At 38.7% G+C, this 25297-nt stretch overlaps 1 protein-coding gene across 1 annotated transcript in view; it reads right to left on the minus strand.

Annotated features, from left to right (window-relative positions):
- The window catches only part of PKHD1 (PKHD1 ciliary IPT domain containing fibrocystin/polyductin), a 552653-nt gene that overhangs the window by 464411 nt on the left and 62945 nt on the right, over window positions 1–25297 (minus strand). The window contains exons 27-32 of the mRNA XM_055136692.1: window positions 19503–19633; window positions 16014–16149; window positions 11539–11734; window positions 10366–10433; window positions 7345–8952; window positions 4522–4665 (exon numbers count right to left, since the gene is read on the minus strand). Of these exons, the coding sequence (XP_054992667.1) occupies window positions 4522–4665; window positions 7345–8952; window positions 10366–10433; window positions 11539–11734; window positions 16014–16149; window positions 19503–19633 (2283 nt within the window). The remainder of the gene's footprint in view (window positions 1–4521; window positions 4666–7344; window positions 8953–10365; window positions 10434–11538; window positions 11735–16013; window positions 16150–19502; window positions 19634–25297) is intronic.

Raw genomic sequence — 25297 nt, forward strand, 5'->3', positions numbered from 1 at the left:
ACTCCATGGTATAAGAGTAGGCAATCAAAAAATTATAAACCAGCAAGTCATAGTAGTCATTTTTAAAACCTGAGATCAGCTAAGAGGCGGGCACCTCGCAATGCTATCCAATAGGGTCTAAACATGTTTACCTGAAAAGCTATATATATTGATTGGACTTGAGGTTGTGAATGTAAGAAATCTGGGGGCTAGAAGAAAAATGTCCAAACATTTACTTGTTGGACAGTAATCAGTAGCCCCCCAAAATTTACATTTTTAACAAATGTTGTTCCTGCCCTAACAGCAATAGCAATCAAATTATATTCTCAATAATTATTACTTATAATAGCATGAAAAACCACTAGGTGAGAAGGAACGGGATTGTTCATCTTCTCCAAAGGACTGCCCAAAGGATTGAAAAGGACAATGGGGATGTGGTTCAGCACGGCATGGGTTATATCCTGTCTGAGCTTAACCCTGACATAGAAAACAGAATTCTTTTTGAAGGAGTGAAGTGGCATCTAAGTTAGGCAAAAAAAAAAAAAAAAGCAAATTCATCTAAGAATGGTAACTATGAAGCACTGGTAAGGGTTGCTGATATGAAATTTTTCTCTTAATATAATTTTCAATGGTTAATTAAATTAGTTATATGAAATCCTATGTGAAAGTGGGAACTACTATTAGTAAATTCTCAATTTAACAAATTTCCCATTTTAATTTAAAAACTTTTAATCCCTAAGTATTTGTAAGACACACTCCATTCAACCATATGATGTTCATTATAGATATACATTCGCACGCGCGCATGTCTCTGAGTTGTGTGTGTGTGTGTGTGTGTGTGTGTGTGTGTGTGTGTGTGTGTGTGTTGGGATGGGGGAAATACACAATCATATACTCAAAATTGATTGCCAGTTCCAGGTTTTGATAGAATCCTTAAATCTCGTACTGAATCTATAAAAAATAACCAGTGCAGTTAGATCTCACAAGTTCCTCTCCATATTTATACACTGTAATTAAAAGTATTTTGAAGCACTCTATTATGAAAGAGGAAAGTCAAATTATCCATATGCCTAGAGTAAATGAAAGACTCAAGCAAAAAAAATCAATGAGTGTTTGGTGACACCTAGCGGCAGTAATAAGAATTACAGTTTTCAATTCATGGTTTCTCTTAAATTAGTCCTTGTCCACATCTTAATCAAATTTTGTAAATTTTAGGAGCTGAAATGATAGTACAGTGGGTAGGATACTTGCATTGCATGCAGCCAACTTTGGTTAGATCCTCAACACCCCATGTGATTCTCCGAGTTCTCCAGGAGTGATCCCTGAGCACAGAACCAGGTGTAAGCCCTGAGCACAGCCTGGTATGGCCAAAAGAGCAAACAATGGACCAAACATGATGACCTCTCGGTGTCTGTGTTGCAAGTCATAATTCCCAACAGTAGAGAGAGAGTATGGGGAATATTGTCTGCCATGGAGGCAGGGGGAGGGTTCGAAAGGGGGGATTTACCGGGGATATTGGTGATGGGGATTGTGCACTGTTAGAGAGAAGTGTGATTGTAACCCAAACATGAAAGCTTGTAACCATCTCACAGCAATTCAATAAAATTGAAAACAAAAGATCAAACAAAAAATTGTAAAATTTTCCTACAATTTCTCTTTTATGCATTATAAAACTTCCAATATAACAATTTACTTGATGCTCAACCCTCACCAATTTTCATTTTGAAATCCTAATGAAAATTATTCTGAAATTATACTTTTAACTGTATTAAAGACATTTAGTCATATCAAGCATTTACATATGTGTGAAAGTCTTGATGAAATGTAGCAGTATTTTTAATAGTAGAAATATATACATGTAGTCTTGGGTCTTCATCTCTTGTTGCCCAGTTATTCTGTTTATTTTTTCCTCAGTATTGTTTGTGTACATCGCCCACCATGTACACAACAGACACATACATACACACACACACACACCTCTCAGCCCCACTCCCAACTCAATTTTGTGACTCAGTTCTCCAGAAAGCTGATGCTGCAACTTTGTTGCCTCCTCATTGTGTATCTTTAAGTCCCACATATCAAAAAGATCATTCTCTCTGGAAAGAGAACATCTTCCTTCTGACCAACTTCGTTCAGCATGCTCCTCTACTTCTATCATTCAGCATGATCCTCTACTTCTATCCATATACAAAAGTTTATTTTTTTCTGGAAGCAGCACAGTATTCCGTTGTCTCTATATACCATAACTTCTTGATCTATTTTGTCTGTAATTGGGCAATTAGCCGTATCTTGGCTAACTGCAGTGATGAACATAGGTATGCCTATATCCTTTCAGAATATTTTTATGTTTGGGGGATTAATTCCAAAAAGTGATAGAGATGGGAGTCCTATCCTATCTTTTGGAGAAAGCTCCATGTTGCTTCCTATGGAGAATGAATCAGACAATATTCCCACCAACAGTGGGTAAAAGTTTCTTGCTACACCCCTGCCAATACTGGCTATTTCCGGGGGGCTTAGGTCCTTAGAGCAGGGACATGCATATACTGGTGAAGGGTGTGCTGTTGGAGTTATGCCCATAAGAAGCCATTATTAATAGTATTGTATCACTGTCATCCTGTTGCTCATCAATTTGCTTGAGCGGGCACCAGTAACATCTCCATTGTGAGACTTGTTGTAACTGTTTTTGGCATATCGAATACGCCACAGGTAGCTTGCCAGGCTCTTCTGTGGGGGCGAGATAGTCTTGATAGCTTGCCAGGCTCTCCAAGAGGGGCAAAGGAATCAAATCTGGGTCAGCCAGCATGCAAGGCAAACGCCATACCTGCTGTGCTGTCGCTCCAGCCCATTAATAGTATTATTAATCCAAAAATTAATGTACAAACTATACCTAATGAAGGGTGGAGAGAAGGATTAAAATCACCATTGTCAAAATGAGGGGAAAAAGAGATTACATACACCCAATGCCAGTACAGAATTTTATACAGGAGGTAGAGGGTGAAACAAACATTGGAATGTATAGGAATATTCTGTAATGGTGTTAATAGGAGACTCAAGGTCTAGTCTATGAGTACTCCTATTATTCCTCCTCATCGTCCTCTTCTTCCTCTTCTTTCTCCTCTTCCTCTTCTATCTCCTCCTCCTCCTCCTCCTCCTCCTCCTCCTCCTCCTCTTCCTTTTTCTCCTTCTTCCCCCCAGGCTCTGATGCCCCTTTCACTCCTTTTTCCCCTTATCCTTTTTTTTCTCTAAGACATTCCATGTAAAGTGCCAGCTCCATTCCATAACATTGTCCTTTATGAATTTCGGTCCAAGCTAAGGGAAAGTGGGATTTTTATTACCTTATAAATATTTTTCCCACCTTCAAGAAGCACACATAAAATAGGAATATATCTTTAAGGCATTATACAGAAAACGTATGCAAGAGTACATGATCTAGGAGATTATTGCAAACAAGGTAATTGCCTAGCTAAGCTGGTTCTCTGATAATTATGGTCATTTCTTCCTTGTACCTTTTCCCCTGAAGTTTAATTGGTAATTATAAAATGTTATAAAGTGCATCATGGGAATACAAAGCTTTGCACTTTCTTTCGAACCTCTCCATCCCAGGAAAACATAACTTCCTACATCAATACCTACTTAATGACTTAAGAGTTTTAAGTGGGCCATTTCCCCTCAGAGAACTACATGTTCTTCCTTCTCTATTAAATCTCTTTCTGCCTCTCTCTCTGTCTCTTCTATCTATCTCTCTGTCTCTATCTCTCTGTCTCTATGTATTTCCTCTAAAAAATATTTTTCACTTCCAAAAAGAGCTTAAAGTAATGAGAGATCACAATGCTTTATTGAGTTACTGGGGTCAAGAAACTAGATGAATGTTACAGAATAAGAGGATAATGTGTGCTTAATAATTCAAGAATTAAAAACAGTCAATCTGCAAGAGATGTCCAGCTTGGTGGCCAAATAAACACTACACAAGTTCCTTCAGTAAGCAGCCATTCTCCACAGCATTGTCTCAGATCACACCAGGATGTATAGATTGTCATTGAAATGAATGTTCAGAACTATTTTCTCAGGCTACACAGATAATTCAATAGTCCAAGTACATGTTTTACATATAGGAAGTCCATGTTCGATGCCTAGCACCCCATGTTCCTTTCCCTGAGCACCATCTGGAGCACTCTCACAGCACTGAGCCAGGTCTGACCCCTGAGTACTGACAGATGCCATCCAAAACGCAAAAACCAAACACCTGCTACCTTTTACATCATCCTATGACTGCAATCAAAATCAGTTTTGATAGCTTCCAAAGAAATTGAATTGTGATGCTTCTTCCTTCTTCATTTAGCAGAGACCTGTTCCTGTGACAAAGTTATAATGAACTGCTTGAACATTCAGTCCCTGACCCGAAGTATCATTTCTTATGAGAAACAATGTTCTTTTCCCACAATTGCCTGGAAAGCGTAGGGGGTCATTCAGCATTCATTACAAACGCACATTGAGCCAAAGAATATCATTTTGGTGCTCGTGAACTCTGACACTTTTACATACCATCTAGGGGCAGAACCAAGCAGCTGAAAGCTGACACTGTCGCGTTAGCCAGGATCTGGCAGGGAGTGCCACAAATGGTAACGGAAATGTTCCCTGGAGAAAATCCTGCTCCAAACACATGCACCAGCTTTCCTCCGAGGCCGCCTGTAACACAAAGGTGCAAGAATCCATCACAGACGCCCTTGACTCAAAACTGAAGACCTCACACTTGCTTTCTGCTCAGCCTTTTTCCCAGCCCTGCAGAATGCACACAGCAGCTTAATTTCACAGTCTCTTCTCACAAAACTCTGGTCTCCAAACCAGAATCCCTAAATTGTCCAATGGCATTCACATTCCCCAATCTATTTTTTAAGTGCAATTCTCTTCTATAGAAACTCATATAACTATAGTTATGAAACATTGTATGCAAACGAGTATAACATAAATTTTCTCCTAGTCACTTGTTTCACTGCCCACTGAATCTTTCTAGAATTTTCTAAGCAAGGCACTGCTTATACAGGAGGAACTCATTTTTATTTTTCTACAAGTTTATTTTTTAATTCTGTAATTAAATTAACTTTTATTTAATTTTTAAAAAATTAAATTAACTTTTCCAAATTCCTAAGTCATTCCAACGGCAATAGGGTTTCCATGTTCCCTGAAACTAGTGCATTGCAGGTGGAGGGATGGGTGTTTGATCATTGTGAGATTGTAACCCAAACATGAAAGCTTGTAACTATCTCACTGTGATTCAGTAAAATTTTAAAAATTAAAAAAAAGAAACTAGTGCATTGCTGTGAAATGTTTGCTCTGTCAGAATGCACAGTAAAAACACAATGGTAAAAATGTGTTGGTAAATTACCAAAAAGTAAACTACCAAATCATACAGAAAAACATAGATCTAAAATAACCCACTCACATAGATTAAAAATAGGAGTGAGATGACAAACACTCGAGTTGTATAAAATCATTTCCTGAGGAAGGAGCTAGGTGGTGTCATTCCTGAGCGCTACCTCTAGACTAGCTACAGCAAATTAACATGGATGGTATTTTTTGCCATTTATAGTAAATGCAAATTCCATTAAATGGCTCCCATTTATTTATCCATTTTCCAGAAAATGGATACATTCTTTCTCCTGTGATCAATGGACTTACAATGAGCACATTTTTATGAGTAAAATGATTATGAACTCTTAGAAGTGAAAAGACAAGCACCAAGAAAAGGTGACTTGTTCATTTGGATACACAACTGTCCCATTAATAAACAAAATAGCATACAAGTTTACATTCTACCAGCACTGAATGAGACCCCCTGTCTAGATGAAAATGTGATGGTTCCTAAGACACAAGAAATTTGACTGCAGCCTCAGAAACAATCAAGGGTGTGATTCCCAAGACTTTTAGACATGTCCTCGTAGGCGAAACCTCTTAGTTTCTAAGACTATTGCTTTTTTTTATTGAATCACCGTGAGATAGTTACAAGCTTTCATGTTTGGGTTACAATCTCACAATGATCAAACACCCATCCCTCCACCAGTGCACATTCCCCACCACCGATATCCCGGGTATACAACCCCCCTTTCCCACCCTCTCCTTGCCTTCATGGCAGACAATATTCCCCATACTCTCTCTCTCTCTCTCTTTGTTTTTGGGCATTATGGCTTGCAATACAGACACTGAGAAGTGATCATGTTTATTCTTTTATCTACTTTCAGCATGCATCTCCCATCCCAACTGGTTCCTCTCCAGCCATCATTTTCTTAGTGATTCCTTCTCAGTGAGGCTGACTATCACCTTTCTTTCAAGACAAGATCTGACAAACTCGGGAACAGAATGCACTTCATACCTCTGACCACAAAAAAATCATGGAACCTTGTGGATCTAGGATGCATACAATCTAATCCCTCTTATCAAAACAGGATGGACAGGACAGAATGTGGAGGGGAGGGAAGGGAATAGAAGTTACCCATGACATCACTTAGAGCCAGAATTCCCATAGCATTTTACCCAAGTGACACAGGACAAATTTGTTCTAGTAAAAATGACTTGCTCATATTTCATCCATCTAAGACTTTCCTACTTGTAGCATCACAATCAGATCTGAGCCATCTTAAGTGCAGCAAAGCCTTAAATGAAATTGACACAATCATTGGAAGGAAAGTTGGGCCAAAGTTCCATCTGTCTATAAAAAGGAAAGGGGTTCATCCAGTGTGTTGTTCTATGCAACTTAATTATTATTGGTGGAGTATAACATTCTGGATTATTATAACAAAATAAAATTAACTATATTTAATAAATTGAAAGCAAATTAAATTGGTACAGAGGTCTAATGTTGGATAAAGTCATTTTCTTTCTATTCAAATGATCCAATGAGGATCCCTGAGAAATGATATTAATTTCAAACAAATTAGAGACTGAAGAAATAGCACTTGCAGTGATGTGTTTGCCTTGCATGAGGCAAACCCTGGTTTGATCCCTGGCACCATATGGCCCCGGAGTACCACAGAGAGCAATTCTTGAGTACAAAGTCAAGAGCTATCCCTGAGCACTGTCAGGTGTGGCTCCAATCCCTCCCCCCAAATGAATAAAAGGTAAAAAAGTAAATGAGGTTAATGCATCAAATTAAAATATAGCCTAGAGCATGGGGAACAAACATCCACCAATTCTTTAATAAAATAACAGAGCATGACGAAGATCAGTTTGAGGAGGAAACGGACACTAAGAGGCCAGTGACCCTTCCATCCCCTTTGGGCGCTGAGGTTCATTTTTGTCACTTGACTCAGTCGATAGAAGAGCTGATATACACCCAATCACATAACAGCCTGTGTGTCTTGCTCGACTTACCAAAATTCTCGGTCACAGCTGTAACAGCAGCTCTGGATGTGAACACCAGGGCAGAGGATGCCCACCCCCTGCTGCGGTCAAAACTCCTGACTGGGTACTCCCTGGCAGGCAGGGCTGGAAGCAGGCACTGCAGAACAGAACGGTTCCCAGAGATGCCCAGACAAGGTGATGGCCCTATAAAAATGTCCATATTCTCAGCGCCAGAGATGCGGGCCATCTCCAGCATTAAGACATCCTCCATCTGAGAAATGGAGAGCAATTCTGGGGTGAAGGCAGGGCTGTAGTCAATGACCCCCATCTGGTAAGGGATTCCATCCGCCTGTAGGACCAAGCTCTGGGTGCCGTTTCCAGCAGGAAGCACGCACTGAAGGAGCGTGGAGCTGATGTTCACGGTCAGGCAGGCCCGTGGGCCCACGGACACTGAGGTGGAGTTCTGGCCTCTCAGAGCTGAGCCCTCCACGGTCAACAAGCTCCCACCGTGCAGGCTGACGTTCTTGGGGAAGTAATGAAACACTTGAGGCCAAATGTGGAAGTGTCTGGAAATGTTGCCGAAGCAAGCATCCCCGTTCTGAGTGTCAAACACTGAAACGCTGTGGGGTCCAGGGCTCAGGTCACTGACCCCACACGCCACGTGGCTTCCATTCCAGAAAGTTGCAGTGCACGGATGGTGAGTGTCCACGACCACCTGCAGCTCCCCAGGGGCGCTGCCTAACCGCTGGCCCCAAATCAGCACCGTGGTCAGAGCCCCAGTGACCTGGGTCGCAAAAGCCTCCACCCTGGGCGTCGCCTCTTGGGAGAGAAGGACCGCGCAAGTGTCCAGACAGCCACTGGTCAGCCCGCCCGCCAGCACTGTGATGTTCAGCACGCGGGGGCTGCCGGGGCAGGGGTCGCTCACCGGCTTCATCTGGCAGAGGACAGTCTGGCTCCCCCAGCTCAAAGGCTCACAGGTGAAAGGGCCGGAGGTGCGCAGCTGGACCGAGCCCACGAGAGGCCGCAATGCCCATCCCCGCACTGTGATGACCGTCCCGCCGCAAGCTGACCCGTGTCGCGGGGAGATGGATGCTATCTGGGGGGTCACCACGAAGCGCGGGGACACCGTGGACAGATCAGCCCACCCCAAGCGCTCCTGGCGCACCCGCAGAGGATAGGCTCCGGCCCGCAGGCTGCGAAGAGGGACGGAGCAGGAGGACCAGTTGGTGTCCTTCTGGGGAAACCCAGTCCCCAGCCTGCACGACAGGTCCCCCAGCTGCAGCACCGCATCCGAGACGTGGTTTCCGTGCACCGAGAGCCGCAGACTGCTGTCCACGACGGCGCCCTGCAGGGCGGTGACCACGGGGGTCGCGGCGGCTTCATACGTGAAGGTGAAGCGCTTGCCCATCAGGCCTGGGGACGGTCCACAAGCCAACGGTCCCAGGCCGGTGCAGACGATCACAGCGACGGTGAGGGCCACAGCGCCTGCGCCGGGCAGCGCGGGGGCCGGCGGGGTCTCACAGCAGATGCTCCTATCTGTGGAGGTGACCAGGACACAGGACCGATTGCCCACCAGGACCTGAACCAAATCGGGGTCCTGGCTGAAGCCTTCTCCTGAGATGCTGAGGATGGTTCCACCTAGAGCAGCCACATGGAAAAGGAAAGGTGGAAAGCTGAAATGCACAGCATGGAACAGCGTGAGTGGGTGTGTGAGACGCGGCACTGAGAGCTCGAGGATTTCACCTCTCCCTGCCCACGCAGTGTGGTCACTACAGGGGTCCAAGGGGCTGAAACGCACGGAACAGGAACGGTGTGAAGATTTATAGCGGGAGGAGTTTATCACATTTAAGATGAAATTCTCAAGCAAATGTATGTCTTAGAAACCATCCTATCGATCAACTCAAACATGAATAGTAAATTCCATCTGCTATATCATCTTATGTTATTTTTATTTCTCTCTCCGTTTTATTTATTAAAGAGAGTATATGTATATCATCTGTATGCATATATAACATATGTTAAGAAATATAAACACTTCTGTCTTCTTCATCTGCCAGATCTGACATTATCATTTCATATTATTCCAGGTATTTTATGTATAGATATGGCATTCAATGCATATTCAGTGTATTCACAAATGAAAAATAAATTTACTAAACTGTTCTGTTATAATCTACACTATTCTATAAATAATCCAATATTCCTTAAGTTATAGTCATATGTGTATGTGTGTATGTATACCTTATGGTGTATGTATATAACATATATAAATTATGTATATGTAAGAGGCATAGAAACATTAAAAACTATTTGTGATTGCTACTATATTCTTAGACTTTGTCTTACTCTCTTTAATTATCAGAGGAAGACCATAAAATACCATTACGAGACGATGATTAATACAACGTAAGCATTACTGACTCTGCGATATAACCAAAGGATTTCACCATACTCAAACAGATAATGAGCTATTTTTACATTACCACATTGATGGAAATTCACCACTGTCAATTTTTAATTTTCTAGATTTCTCTTTGTATCTTGCCCTTGCATCGCCCATATCAGTGGGTACTGGTATTTCTAACACTGAGTCTTTTATCCAGACCACGAGCAGAAGGAGAAGGCACCGAGATTCCTTCCTCCTCTCTTCTCTCAAGCATAAGAAGAGGAAAGGATAAATGCGGAAAACTCTTGATTCACTGATATCTGCTCATGATGCATCCCCATTTAACCAGTTCAGCCTCTTTCCATTGGAAAAAAAGAAACCACGCACAACTTTTTTGATAAGAATTCTTTGATCTTTTTGAGATCATTGTAAGGATAACAGATCACCCAGATTTTCACACCCTTCAAAATATAGCACTCAGTTCCCAAAAAAAATGCAGTTTTCTTCAGAGAGAGAGAGAGAGAGAGAGAGAGAGAGAGAAGATAAATACAATTCTAGTGCCCAATCTTGGGCTTCTTCCAGTTATTTAATTCAGAAACAAAATCTGAACATGCAATGAGTAGATTTGCCAGGTAAGTGACATTGTCTCATCCGGAGACACTCACCCAGAAGGGACCCACAGCACGGCTCAATGTTGAAAACTTCTGTGATGTACTGAATACGAAGGTCAATCCTACAGGAACAGGAGAGTGCCGTCAAACAGATACAGAGAGAGATAGAAAAGGAGAAAAGAAGACCAAAGTGTTAATCCTTGAACTGGCCCACTTATAAGCAGATTTCTAAACAATGTAAACATACACACATATTCCTATTAATGTATTTTATCTTCCTCGTAATTTTTTAAGTCAAGTTTTCCTCTTGCTTTATTTTAAGAGCACAGTATGCAGTCAAATAACAGGAGCCAAAGTGGTAGAAGAATTGAAAAGCAGGATGCTTGCTTTGCACTCAGCTTACCTGGTTCAATCCTTGGCACCCAATATAGTCCCTGAGCCCTGCTAGGAGTGATCCCTGAGTGCGGAACCATGAGTAAGCTCTGAGCACTGCCAGCTGTGGCCCCCAAAGAACAAAAACATCCATGTAACATTTAAAGAGTGCTCATTTCACTGATATTGGTGAGACTTCTGGTCAATAAAAAACTATTAAGTAATTAAGTTGTGTGTGGGATGTCCAAAGTTATAGATGAATTTTTGACTGCACAGAAGAGTTAGGGACCCTATGTCCAAAGGCGAAATGTATTTCGGGAGAAACAAAAAGAAAAGAAGAGTGAATGGTAAACAAATTCAGACTAACAGAGAAGAAAGGAAATGGTTGAGAGATGTCATACCCTTTCCTATATGGGTATCATGTGGGAATATCAGTTCCATACAGTTTAGCTACTTCCTAAATGAATAGAGGTAACCTCTGACAGAACAATTCAAGGCAATGAGAATATGAGAATTTTTGGTACATTTTTGGTAATTTAAGCCACCTATTCAAATCTCAATACAGTATTTGAATCCCCAACCAAACCAAGAACTATGACATTTTCATTCCAGAAAGTTCTACTTTTCCCATTAATAAGTCAAAAATTTCCTAGAATTGGTTTTAAAAGTAAACTCTTCAGTAGGTTCTCTAAGATGATTTCAAATTGTGTGATACTTATATATTTGTCCCCTAGTTTCTGAAGAAGATAAAGAGGGAGGAGAATGAAAAAGAAAACTCTAACTCTAAACTGGAAATCTTCAACCAAATCATGGACTATCAGACAGAACTAAAATTCATTAGAAGAGTCCACTCACCCTTGTGAGCGAATGCTGATGCCATTAATGAAGACAGAGATTTTGTGAAGACCAGCTGGCAGTGCAGGCAGCGCCACCTCCAGGCCCTGGGATGTCAGTGCACCAACCCGAGCTGGGGTATCCTTAATATGGACCTCCACGTCCAAGTTTGTGCAGTTCGGCAGAAGCATCATTCCAATGAGAAGGGTCTCACCTCCTGTATTGAAGATTCTGTTAGTCCCTGTAATGTAACTTTGTGGCTCAACCACCTATTTAATTCTAAAAATGTCTTTAAGATTAAATACAGTCAGCCTTGGGCATTACACTTAAATTAAGAGTTTTAATGCCAAGTGAACTTTGTCCCCATGAGTTTCCTGCAAGTTTTTAAATGAAGTCACAGTGTATCATCTCCAGGGCATAAAAATAAAAACTGTACTCAAGAGTTACAAATGCTAGAACAAATCAAGGACTAGTTTGGAGAGCTGACAGTCTTTACAACTAGCAAACAGCATGCCACCCACATCCATTTATTTATTTTTTGTATTTTTTGTGTTTTGGCAGTGTTTTCTGGTTTTTGTCTATTTTGGTTTTAATTTGGGGTCACACCCAGCTGAGCTCAGGGTTTACTCTCAGCTCTATGCTCTGGGATCACTCTTGACAGGGTTCAGGGGACCATGTGCTATGCAAGGATCAAACCCTGGTCGTCCATGTTTAAGGCAAGCACCTTAACCATTGTACTAACTCTCCAGTCCCCACTGCTTTTTTCGGTAATTTTTACTTTTCTACTGAGAGCAGTCAAAAGCTATATCTCAATGCCCAGTGACCTCTACAATAATTTTATCTATGAGTATAATATTTCACATGTGCTCCCATTTGATCTCCACATTATCTTAATGACATATCCAGGGCAGTTAGTAGGACTGGCATATTGATTTTTAAACAAAGGTATTGTAATTAACAAGTGGACATGGCAATGCCTGAAAAGCTTGGCATTTCATAATTTAGAAGAAACAGTACCCACCCTATGTGGTTTGCTATTAAGCATTAGTGAAATTCCCAAGACAACCCTCAGAACTGGGTTTAATTAACTTCACTCTCTTATTTCATTACCTCTGTCATTCTCCATGTCTTCCTCAGTTCTCTACCTGAGAATTCTGATGCTTAGGTGAGGTGAGCCCAAGATATTTCAGAACTGAGTAGGGGAAAAGAAAGTCTGATGATCTGTCATGTTCAGGGCGCTATTAGGGTAGGGACCACTATGGTCATGATAGTTGGAAATGACCACTCTGGACAAGAATTGAGTGATGAAAGTAGGTAAAATGATATACATGATAGCTTTTCAGTAAAGAACATCCAAAAGGAAAGAGAGGAAGCATGCATGAGACAGAGAGAGAGAGAGAGAGAGAGAGAGAGAGAGAGAGAAAGTGCCTGTTATAGAGGTAAGTTGTGGGGGTAGGGATTGGAGGGAGGGAAACTGGAGACACTGGTGGTGGCAAATGTACGTTGGTGAAGGCACAGGTGTTGAAACATTGCATGACTGAAACCCAATCATGAACAACTATGCAACTGTATCTCACAGTGATTTAATTTTAAAAATAAGATAAATAAAACCACATTATTTCCCCAAAAAAAGAAAAAGAAAAGAAAGGCTGATGAAGTGACAATGAGTACAACACAAGCTTTATAGAGGTGATGCTTTAACAAGTTTCACAGGCAAAGGTCTCACAACAGAACTTCCAGAGGAAACCATGGGAACCCATCACTCAGAAAAAGAAGACAAGGAAATCCCTAGAGGATAGTAGAGTCAGAAGAGGAGGCTTCTGTGTCAGATGGTGTTGCTCATGAATCCAAGCAAATAACTATATAGCCTCTTATAGCCCAGTGTTTATTTTATCTTTCACCTGCAGAGTGTGGGTGTAGTTTTTCGTGTAAATGTGAAAAGGGTCTCCCCAAAGCTAAAATTATGCTTAATTTGGGTCATATTCAAAATAACTGGGTGGGTAAGTTTTTCAAGTTTGCTATTGGCAGCTTTGAGCTAACCAAAAATCCAATATAAAGAAGCTAACTTGGCTCAATTTTATATTATTCAGTACCTGATAGAATGATATCATTCACTCCAACTAAACCATTATTGATTGCTTAATCCATGTTAATTCCTGAGTTAGCCTTTACCTACTTAATCTCAAATTTTCATAATATCCTTGAAAGAATTATTCCCAACTAACAATGAAAGCAACTGAAAATAAAGAAAGTTAAATATCTTGCCCACGTATTGGTTTCATTGGTATTTATTTGGATGTGATTTTAAATGGGAAAAAAGTATCAATAGTTTCCTATGCCAAATACTATTTCCCCTTCTCCTGTACTCCTCTTCCACTTTGTCTTGCTGTTTCAATCACCATCAACTTTATTATTTCCAATATGGAGAAATGTAGGAAACTGACTTTTAAAAGAGTCCTTCCCAATAGGTTAACACCCTTTGTGGATTTTATAACATGTTCCGCTTTATTCTGCCTGTAGAAAGATTTAAATGCAAGTGCAAATTCTGCAAATAATGCATCATGTTGTATATATCGATAACATGAACTCCTCGGGCTCTTGGTCAATTGTCAAGCTAATCCGAGATGCCTCTAAGGCACTGATGCAATGTATTTATTCTTTTCATTATAGGTAGGAAATTTTATTAAAAGCCAAAATCACTGAAATCTGAATAGAACATGTTGCTCCCTCCTCCCTTTCCTACTTCGTTGGGAAGAATCTATACCACTAAGGAATTTTACACACTTCGGTTGCCTGAGGCAGCAAATTCTTCTTCTGCACTATCTGAGCTGAATAATATTGAGAAGCTAAAGGACACTTTCATTTATTTATGTGCTCTTGAGCAATAATAAATGAAAATAATACCAGAAAAATTATCCGGACTTTTCTTTGGAAAATTTGATGTCCTCTTATAATAAAAGGTTAGATATGGCTGCCGTAAGCTGTTATTGGGCATTCAATTAACCAGAAAGATGTATTATGTAGTATATTTCCTAATCTACATTGATATGGACTAATAATATTTCCACTGTCATAACATTTGAATAACCAAAGACTAAATTGCTACAGAATCCATTATTTTTACAAAAAATAACTTTTAAAAAAAAATTTTTAATGAATCACCATGAGATAGTTATAGATTTACAAACTTTCATGATTACATTTCAGTCTATAAGTCATACAAGATGGGATCGAGTACCCATCCCTCCACCAGTGCCCATTCTCCACCACCAATGTTTCCTGTATCACTCCCGCCACCCCCCCACCGCCTCTGTGGCAGACACATTTCCTTTTACTCTTTCTCTTCTTTTGGGTGTTATGGTTCGCAATACGGGTACTAAATGATCATCATGTTTGGTCCATAGTCTATTTTCAGCACACACCTCCCATCCTGAAGGAGCCAAAAACTATATCTTAACCAAGAATGTGACTGTTTGTTTCTTGAGACCATATCACTAACCATATAAAATGATGCTATAATAAAACCATATGACCCAAATGACTGAGTTTGGAATATGCAACCAGAAACTTGAACCAAAACCCTGGCTCTGTTACTAACCAAAATTAATATTCTAGATAGGATACTTATCCTATTCCTTAGTTTCCTTATCCATACACAAAAGCTAATAATCCTGCAAATTAGTTAGAGAGATCATGTTTAATTTGTGTCTGCAATATTATTAATATATAGTAGTTATTCAATAATCCCCACATCACTTTCTTTCTAAAACATTTTAAACTATTATTTATTTACTTATTATGGATATCATTTTTGAAGATATTCTGACATTACTGATTGTTCATTAAAGAAATACATATTTGTGTATTCTATTTATTTGCAAAGTTCTTTTTGTACCGACATTTTATTTATGTTCCTGAATATCAACTATACCAACACAATACTTCGCTTCCAATTGGTTCATAACATACCCAATTATGTCACATCCTTATTCCAAAACAGTGCATTTTATATCTATGAATGGAATCTGATGTTTTATTAAGTTAAAACTCAAATAGATTTGTTGGTAAAACCTCACAAAACCTTCATACACATTAAATTTCAAAAATTTTAATTTGAACTACCTTCTAATTCATACAATGCTTTAATGAAATGGTTTTAAGCAGAATAAAAAGGCATATCTTTCAGAAACAACTATGAGATGATAAAATTTAAGGAGCAGAGTGGTACAGCGGGTAGGGTGCTTGCCTTTCACGAAGCCATTCTAGATTCCATCCTGGCACATGAGTTTCATGATGAAAATGGTACAATTTTACAGAGGGAAAAATCATATAGTAGGTAAATTATTCAATGTTTGCAAAAATAATAATACTAGTTTTCATAAAATAATTTGTATTCAAATGTGCTATCTTCAATAAAATGAAGTACCTTGCTTGCCTCTTATAATTAATATCAAAGATGTAAAATTTAAAAGATCCTCCAAATTAATATATTTTACCTGCTATGCTGCTTCTATTTCTGCTTAAAGATGTAATCACTGGATTTAAAGAGGAGACATAGGTAAATGCCATGGGAAGAACTGCAGAATGGTCCCCGATCATCACTGTCACATTCACAGTGGCACCATCTTTCTCCTACAAAAAATAATTCTTAAAATTAAACCTCTCTATAATACTGACTTTAGTTAGTTGGAATTTCAAAAATACATATACTTTGGAAGGCATGTATGATTCTTTTAGGTCCCTCTATCTTTCCTTTACACCCAAGCACACACACACACAGAAAGAAAGTTCTTAGATCTAACAAAGGTTATCCAGGTAATACAGAATAAATGCTCTACAGAGTCAAAAAAAGTATCATTGATAATTGACACAACAGTTTGAACTACAAAATAACTGTAGTTTCAAATAAATATCTATACCTTACTAAACTGTCTGTTAAGTATAACAATATTTTGAGATATAGACATTCAGAAAACTTCCCTCTCACATATTACTTCTTAGAGTTTTTAAAGGCTATAATATATCTCATAAAATAAACAATAAAAAAGTTAAAAAGATAAATATATAGACTATGACAGTGCTCGAGCGCTACTCGAGATTATTAATAAGGGAATTGCTAGAATAAAAGGTATAGAAAATACTAAGATAGATTGAAGTAACAGAAGAGAGAACACCAAGGAAAAAAGTAACTGATATAATGGAATTGTTTTAATATACAAGATTTTGATTATATAGAGGACTTATTAAAATTAGATGCCTACAAGTTAAAAAGTTATAAAGAAAAACCATATTAACTGATTCTGTAAGTATCATTTAAATAGTAATAATAATGTAAACAAGTCCTATTAGTGTAACAAAACAATGCTATTATAATTATATTCAAAAGAACTAACAGCAGTAATATAAGAATAGTAGTGGAAGGACATGGACACTTTGGTAGAGGCAGTGTTCGGTATTTTGCACAAATTATACTTGTTAACTTTAATACTGTAATTTTCCACATTGATACCATAAACTTTAACACCATGCATAACATTATCAATACTGAAAATTTTAGTTAACTATGAACCTAAAACGATAATTTAAAAATGATATACATATGTTAAAGGGAAGTAGAAGTTTAAAAAAAATAAACAGGGGCTGGAGCGACAGCACAGCAGGTAGGGCATTTGCCTTGCACACAGCCAACCCGGGTTCGATTCCCTGTATCCCATATGGTCCCCGAGGAGTAATTCCTGAGTGCAGAGCCAATAGTAACCCCTGTCCATTGCTGGGTGGGATCCCAAAATTAAAAAAAGTTAAAAGTAAACATAAAGTAAAGAAGGGAGAAAAAAGGTTTAAAAAGCATAATTATTTTACTATTTCCCTCTTAGTATCTGCATGTGTCACTTTGGGCAAAATTAAAAGCTTGGTTTTTAAATATGTGTTCTCTATAGAAAATAAAATTTATTTTAAATATATCTAATAAATTAGTTCATATACAAAATTATATCATCTAAAAGTCATAATAAGAATATAAAAGACCATCAAGAACCCAGGGCTTTGCCTATGATGATAGCCCAGATTAATTTTTATGTATGCAGACAATTGTGTTCAAAGAAAATTTGAAGAAATTGTATAAAATCTTCTCTCAAAAGCCATTCTCTGCTTTTCCACTGTGGAAAAGCCCATGTTCTCTCTTTTTCACCTTTCGCATTTTTCTAAGTAAATTTATTTAAATAAAACTATTTTAGGAGCCAGAGAAATAGCACAGCAGGTAGGGTGCTTGTCTTGCACATGGCCAACCCAGGTATGATCCCATATAGTCCCCAAATACCCTCAGGAGTAATTCCTGAGTACAGAGCCATGGGAAATCTGAGCATCACCAGGTGTGACAAAACACACACACACACACACACACACACACACACACACACAAATAAATAAATCTATTTTACCTAAAAAAATAAAGAAAGTGAAAAATATGTATGTGTGATAATGCCCAGTTTTGGGCCAAAGTTCCAAAAATCAAACACAGTGATAGTGGGAAAATCATTAATTAATTAAAAGGAAATTTGGGGCTTGGTCTTTAAGCCATGTTCTCCCTTGAGCACGGATCTTGCTTGCTTGTCTCTTTGTTTGCTTTATCCCACTCTGGAGAAGCCTGTGTCCTCTCTTGAACATGTATTTTTTTTTCTCTTTATGCCCCTTCACATCTATCTTTCAAAATAAGTTTTATTCAATAAAAACTATCTTGCTCCACCAATAAAGAGGAAATTTTGGACATTTGAAAACTTCATACCAAAAGATTCAGAATTGGATTAACTCCAGAAAAATTAATTTGTTCAAAAATATAGTTATTGAGTTGATCAAAGTTTTTTATCTAAAATGGAAAATATTATTATAATTAATCTAGATGCCTAATAATAGGGTTAAGTTAAACAAATTTCAATATAGTTATTATTCAAATTATATGAAGTTTGTATATAAAAGTTTACATTTCATAATATTTGAGAAACTAGATCACTATCACTGTATCACTGTCAATCCTCGTTGCTCACTGATTTGCTTGAGCGGGCATCAGTAACGTCTCCATTGTGAGACTTGTTGTTACTGTTTTTAGCATATCAAATATGCCACGGGTAGTTTGCCAGGCTCTGCCATGTGGGTGAGATACTCTCTGTAGCTTGCCAGGCTCTCCCAGAGGGGCAGAGGAATCAAACCCAGGTCAGCTACATGCAAGGCAAACGCCCTACCCTCTGTGCTATTGCTCTGGCTAGAGTAACTAGATAAGATAAAAAATGATCGCAGGTCTTTCTGAGCCCTCTCTTGCAGAATTCATTACTTATTCAGTTAGATAGTCATCTTTGAGTTCAAGGATATCTAGGAAAGTCAATAACTCTATGTCTACTTTGAATAGAAAGTCTAACTTTGGCTGTGAACTTGATTCTCACCAACAGCACCAGGGCAGGGTCTGGATTCTTAACGGGTTATAAGACAGAACTGAAGGAGAAAGAGAAGGCTCAGAGGCTAGATTTCAATGAAGGAAAGAAAGTAGAGGGAATAACTGAAAAGATAATTTATGGGAACCAGAAATTCTAGAATTCTAAACGTCACCCTTCATGCCCCCAAAACAGAATTGTTGGTGAAAAACAAATTATTTGTTGAGAGCTACAAATTAGACAGTTCTTCCAAGCCAACATCCCGTGTGCACTACATGAATTCATTTGTGCTCTAGCAAGGATACTCATTGAGAGAGTGGAGCCTGTTTGTCTTTGTGTTTGTTTAAAGAAATAAACTGCGGTTAACTATAAGCCCTATTTTGTGGAGTGAGTTTCCCTCTTTCCAGTAGAACAGACATTATAAACAACATTAAACATTCTCTTAGAATGTTAAGTTCATATCAGTTCATTTAGCTCTAAGAAATGATTCACTAAAAGGTCACATTACATAGCAACAACAGTCACTCATCCAAAGAGAAGTAGATGCCAACTGATTCCACTTACCCTGGGTGGCACTTTGCATTTAATTCTTCGTGAATTGCTTACAGTGCTGTTGATGGTACATGACTGAGATCCAAATAACACTAGACTAACATCTTCCAAATTAGAGCCTTGGATGGTAGTCCAGGTCCCTCCTATAGCAAAAGTAGCCATTTCAGTTGGGATTCGTGACCAGTTAGGCAGGGAAGGGAACAACAGTTACTCACAGAAAAAATAAAATTAAATCATGAGGTTCCTAATCTAAATACTACAAGACATGCCTGAAGTTCAGGGGGAAAACTGAAGTTAAAGATAGATATACTATGAAGAGGGAGAAATGTGGAGTAGAAAGCAAAAAGAAGTACCAATCCAATGTATCCTGGAAATACTGAAGAGTATAATACACATTACTGCCACAAGTCAGAGAAGCAAAGTAGATGGTGTCTGAAAGAACAAGCCATAGACTCATGAAGCTGGGGGCAGACCAGAGGGACAGTCCTGGGGTGACAGCATTTAATCTACATGTCACTGACACTGGTTCAACTCGTGACACCAGCAAAATCCTCGTGCACAGTAGAGTGTATGCCTCAAGCACAGATGAGTTTGATTTAAAATTACTTTCCCCTTCAAAATAGAAGTCCAGGAAGCTTTTTGAAGACCTAAATTTCTAAGTGCAGAAAGATTTACACCAAGATATATCTTTGTTAAATTGTCAAAGGTCAACGATAAAGGAAAATTGGTAAAGGAAAAAGTAGATAACATACAGAGGCATCTCAACCAAGCTGTTACTAGGTTTCTCTGGAGAAACTCTACAGACTCCTTGAGAGTTAAATAACATATTCACAATATGAAAAAACAAAACTTACACCTAAGAATACTCTACCCTGAGAAATTTTCAATATGATGGTGAAATAAACATTTTCTCATTTAAACTATTTATTGAAATTACCACCACCAAACCTGCACTGCAAGAAATATTAGGAAGACTTCTTTTATTAAAAAAAAACAAAAACAAACAATCAAAATAGATCACAAAATCATCTCGGGCATCGTAATAAATGATACAAATTACAGCCATAAATAAGACCAAAAACAAATACTGAATAGGCAGATTCTGATCTCTAAAGATAAGCCAACACTGGCAAACCAAAAGAGACTATCTCAAATACAAAAAAAAAAAAGCAAAACAAAATCTGCTACAATCCTCAGTGAATTTTATAATTAAAAAATGGAGCAAAGAAGGAAGTGTCTTCTAAAGTACTTCTTAGTAGAGACAAGAGTTAGGACGATTTCTCCATGGTTTTTATGCCTGTATCATGTGCTGAGGGAGAAGGCAGTTCGGAAAAAGAAGGGATCATCAAGTCAATGATTGTTGAAGGGATCACTCAGGTGGGAGATGTATGTATGAAAGCAGACAAATGCTACACCTTCGCCTGCCTCGTCATCGCCATCAACCTCCCCGGGATGGGGGAAGTGGCTGGAGTCTACCGAATGCAGGCAGTGGGAGAGATAGAGCGCCGCTGCCCTGAGCCCGGTGTGGTGCCCCTCTCCTCTCTTTCCTTTTTTTTGTGTGTTTACACAGTCTACAAGTTGTTCACTTGAGTCATTCTGAATAGCATTGGCAGAACACTAGATGAAGGACAACCATGTGAGCAAGCTGTGTTCCAAAAAGGGTTCAGCATATCTACATAGTGACCATATCTACATAGTGACCAAGTTCATTGAGGTTTTAAGTTCATCAAGAGTTCAAGATGCTGCTCTGTCTAACGTTCATTGATATAAAGAAGGTCTTTGATTCTGTTGAGACTGAAGCAGTCATCAAAGCTCTAGCCAAACAGGGCATTCGAACTCAGTACATCAGGATCCTCCGTGAGCTGTATTACAGATTCACCACCAGAATCTCACCATTCTACAAGGAAGTGATCGTCAACATAAAGAGAGGGGTTCAGCAGGGTGGTACCATTTCACCAAAACTCTTCAGTGCCATCCTCGAGAACATCCATATGATGACTGGAATGGGAAGGAAAAGGAATGAAGATAGATGGTCGGCAACTACACCATCTCAGCTTTGCTGATGATGTTGTTCTCATAACACCAAATATTAGCCAAGCGGGATGAATGCTGGCCGATTTCAACCATGTGTGTGAAAATGTCAGACTGCAGTTGAATCTCACAAACACAATATTCATGAGAAACAGACTAGTTCCTGACATTCCACTTGCTCTCAACAGAACAAACATCTCTGAATCCAACAGTTATGTGTACCTAAGTCTAGAACTCAACATGATGAACCACCTGGCATCTGAACTGCGCAGGAGGAAGAGAGCAGCGTGGAACGCTTTCAAGAGTGTTAAAGAAATTGTTAAGAGGACAAAGAACCTCCGGCTCTGTGCACATCTTTTCAACTGCACCATTGTTCCTGCACTAACTTATGCCCCAGAGACCTGGGCCCTATGAAAACAGGATAAGAACGCTATTCGGGTATCCTAAAGAGGAATTGAAAGAACCATGCTTGGAAAATCACACTTCACTCAAGTGAGAGAAGGAATCCGGAGTTCTGACCTCCATCAATGATCAAGGATCCGGGATGCTGCCTTGTTTGCCAGGACGTCAAAAATCAGATGGACCGGACACATAATGCAATTTAAAGATGACCGCTGGACTAGAGCTGTTACCGACTGGATTCCACGGGACGTCAAAAGAACGCCCTGCCGCCCACCTATGAGATGGTCAGATTTCTTCATCAAGACCCTGAATGAACAGTTTGAGGTTCTTCGTGTTCCTGGAGAGAGCAGACACCACCGGCTATACTAGCAACAGGGACAAATGGAGATGTTACTGGAGGTAGCTCAAGCAAATTGATGAGCAACAGGGTGACAAGTGATACAAGTGAATGCCCAGAAGTAGAGAAAGAGTAAAAAGGAAAGAGCCTGCCATAGAGATAGGGGGTGAAATGGGGTTGGGGTTGTGGGAGGGATACTGGGGACATTGGTGGTGGGAAATGTACACTGGTGGAGGGATGGGCACTCGATTATGGTATGACTAAAACTCAATCATGGAAGCTTTATAACTTTCATGGTGATTCAATAAAAAGAAAATAAATACTGTCTTCTGAAATAAGAAATTAAGAGCTTATTACAGGGTTAGGGTACTAGCCTGGCACAGTCAACTTAGGTTCCTGTCTACGTCTACATATGGTCCTCTGAGCCCTGTCAGGAGTGATCCTGAGTACAAAGGCAGGAGTAAACCCTAAATATCATCAGCTGCGCTGTTGTGCTCTCCCACCTCACAAAATAATAAAATACGAAAAATTCAGCATTAGTAGGGTAACCACCATTAGTAGGGTAAATCCATATAAGTCAGATAGACATTTATGTAAAATGCAGAAAAATACAAAGCGTCAGGAAATAGAATGGCAGCAACAAGTCCATAGAATCACCCTAAATGTGAATGGTCTGAATGCACTAATCAAAAGACAGTGAGTGTTTATTTGAATTTTTTTAAAGAAGGTTCCATTTATTTATGCATTAAAAAAAAGGCTCATCAAAGAAACTTAGACCTCTAGTAAAAGGTTAGAACAAAATACTTCAAGCCAATAACAAATTTTAGTCAGATCTCATCTACTAATTTACTCTTATTTAAATAAACTAGAGTTTCAACTAAAAAGAGATAATAATAAACAAACAGGGACATTATAGAATAATAAAGGTAACAATGTTTCAAAAAGACATTACTATCATTAATATTTATGTACCCAACACAGGTGCATATTTAGATGCACCTAAATATATAAGACTTATTGATTCACTTAAAGCAAGACATAGACAGTTGCACAATATAACTAGGATCTCAAAACACATGTCAACGAACAAATGACTTAAAATAAAGGTAACAAATAAACTTGAATAAAATCTGGACTTCTCAGCAGGTATAGAAATTCCCATGCTCAAAGAATATGCATTATTCTGAATACACACAAAACATTATGAAGTATGGGTTTTGTGAAAGAACATAAAATAATTAGCCACAACTAAGGTGTGCAGATGATTAAAATCACTGTCAATCATCTTTTCTGACCACAAAATGAAGCCAGAAATAAACCACAAAAAATAAAACTGGAGGACAGGAGAACGTGTATACTGAACAACATGCTTCAGAGAAATTTCTGGGTAAATTAAGAAATCAAGTGAGAAATAAAAATAAAATAATATTGAAGACCAACAGAAATTTAAAGATGAGCTATCTGAGCTTGTGGAATGAAGCTAAAATGACACTTAGAGGGAAGTTCATAATAGTACTAGCCCACATCAAAAAAGAAAAAAGACTCAAACAAATAATCTAAACCTGAAGCTTAAGGAACTAGAAAAATAAGAACAAATGAAATCAAAAGTCAATAGAAGAGAGAAATTAATAAAATTTTGAGTGGGGTAAAATAGAAACCAAAAAGACAATTCAAAGAAGTAACAAAGCTAAAAGTTTGCTCTTAGGAAAGAATAAAATTCAGAGAACTGTAGCTAGGCTAACTAAAAAGGGGGAAGGGGACAACCAAAAGAAATTCCCAGCTTGGGAAATTCAAAATGAAAGAGACAAAATTTAAAAAGATATCACAAAAGCACATAAGATATTAAACCCAAGAAAGATCAGATGTGTGCACTTATGAATTCTAGCAAACTTTCAAAGAAATTAAACTTCTCTTCAAACTCTTTAATAATATCCAAGAGAGAAGGGTGCTCTGGAATACATTTCACAAGACCAAAACTCCCCAATGCAACTAAGGATAACACAGAAAACAAAAGCAATAAAATGATAGACCAATATTACTGATAAATATAAATGCAAAAATCCTCAACAAAATCTTTGCTAACAGAATCTACCTAAAGATAGCTCTCAAAGGAACAATATATCATAAATTAACAGGAATCATTCAAGGATGCAAGGACTGTTCAGCTTATAAAAATCAATTATATCACACCACATCAATAAAAATTAAAAACTCACAGTCATATCAGTAGATTTTGAAAAACTATTACATGTCATCTGGATCCTTCCTTAACCCACTGAGAAATAAAAGCAAACTTGTTCAGTTTTACATGCAAGAACTGTAGCCCTCCATAATCCATTCACCTACGCAAAAATGTAGTCGAAAATAAGATGCTCCTTTACACAATAAATTGTGGTCTGCAATTGTTGCTTCAAATATAAATGTTCTAAGCCCACAGGTCTTTGGTCAACAGAATAAATAAAGATTAAAGTCTAAGACAATAAGTAAAGGAGTTTAGTCTTCTAAAAAATTATACATTAACACACGTGATCATGAGTTTTCCAGATATTCTTACATTCTAGCTGGATTGTTATTAAGTGATCCTATCGCTAAAAAGTCTGGAATGATCTTTAGTTTCCATGACACAAAAGACCCAGCTTATGAAGCAGATCCTGACAAAGCTCACTGTCCTTTGTACACACCATCATTCCAATAATGATTGGCTTTGAATGCTAGGCAGCTACTCAAGTCAATTTACAAATACTTGCAAATATCCAGGATGTGTCATAATCCGTGTGTATGTGTGTGTGTGTGTGTGTGTGTGTGTGTGTGTGTGTGTGTGTTGGGCAGTGGGGGGAGAATAGGGGAAAGTTTGCACATATTTATTTTCAAGAAACTTAAAATACCTGTTAGCTCATTTAAGTTTCATATAACACCCTAAATCATGAGTCATTAGACCCTTGTAGAGGGGAAACCATGGGCCAGCAGAAGAAGCAGGAGCTGAAGCATCTGACCATCCCAATTTGCATTCTAGCCTTCCACCTCCCATTGGGAAGTC

This window comes from Sorex araneus, chromosome 4 (assembly GCF_027595985.1).
Source record: "Sorex araneus isolate mSorAra2 chromosome 4, mSorAra2.pri, whole genome shotgun sequence".
Taxonomy (NCBI): Eukaryota; Metazoa; Chordata; class Mammalia; order Eulipotyphla; family Soricidae; genus Sorex; species Sorex araneus.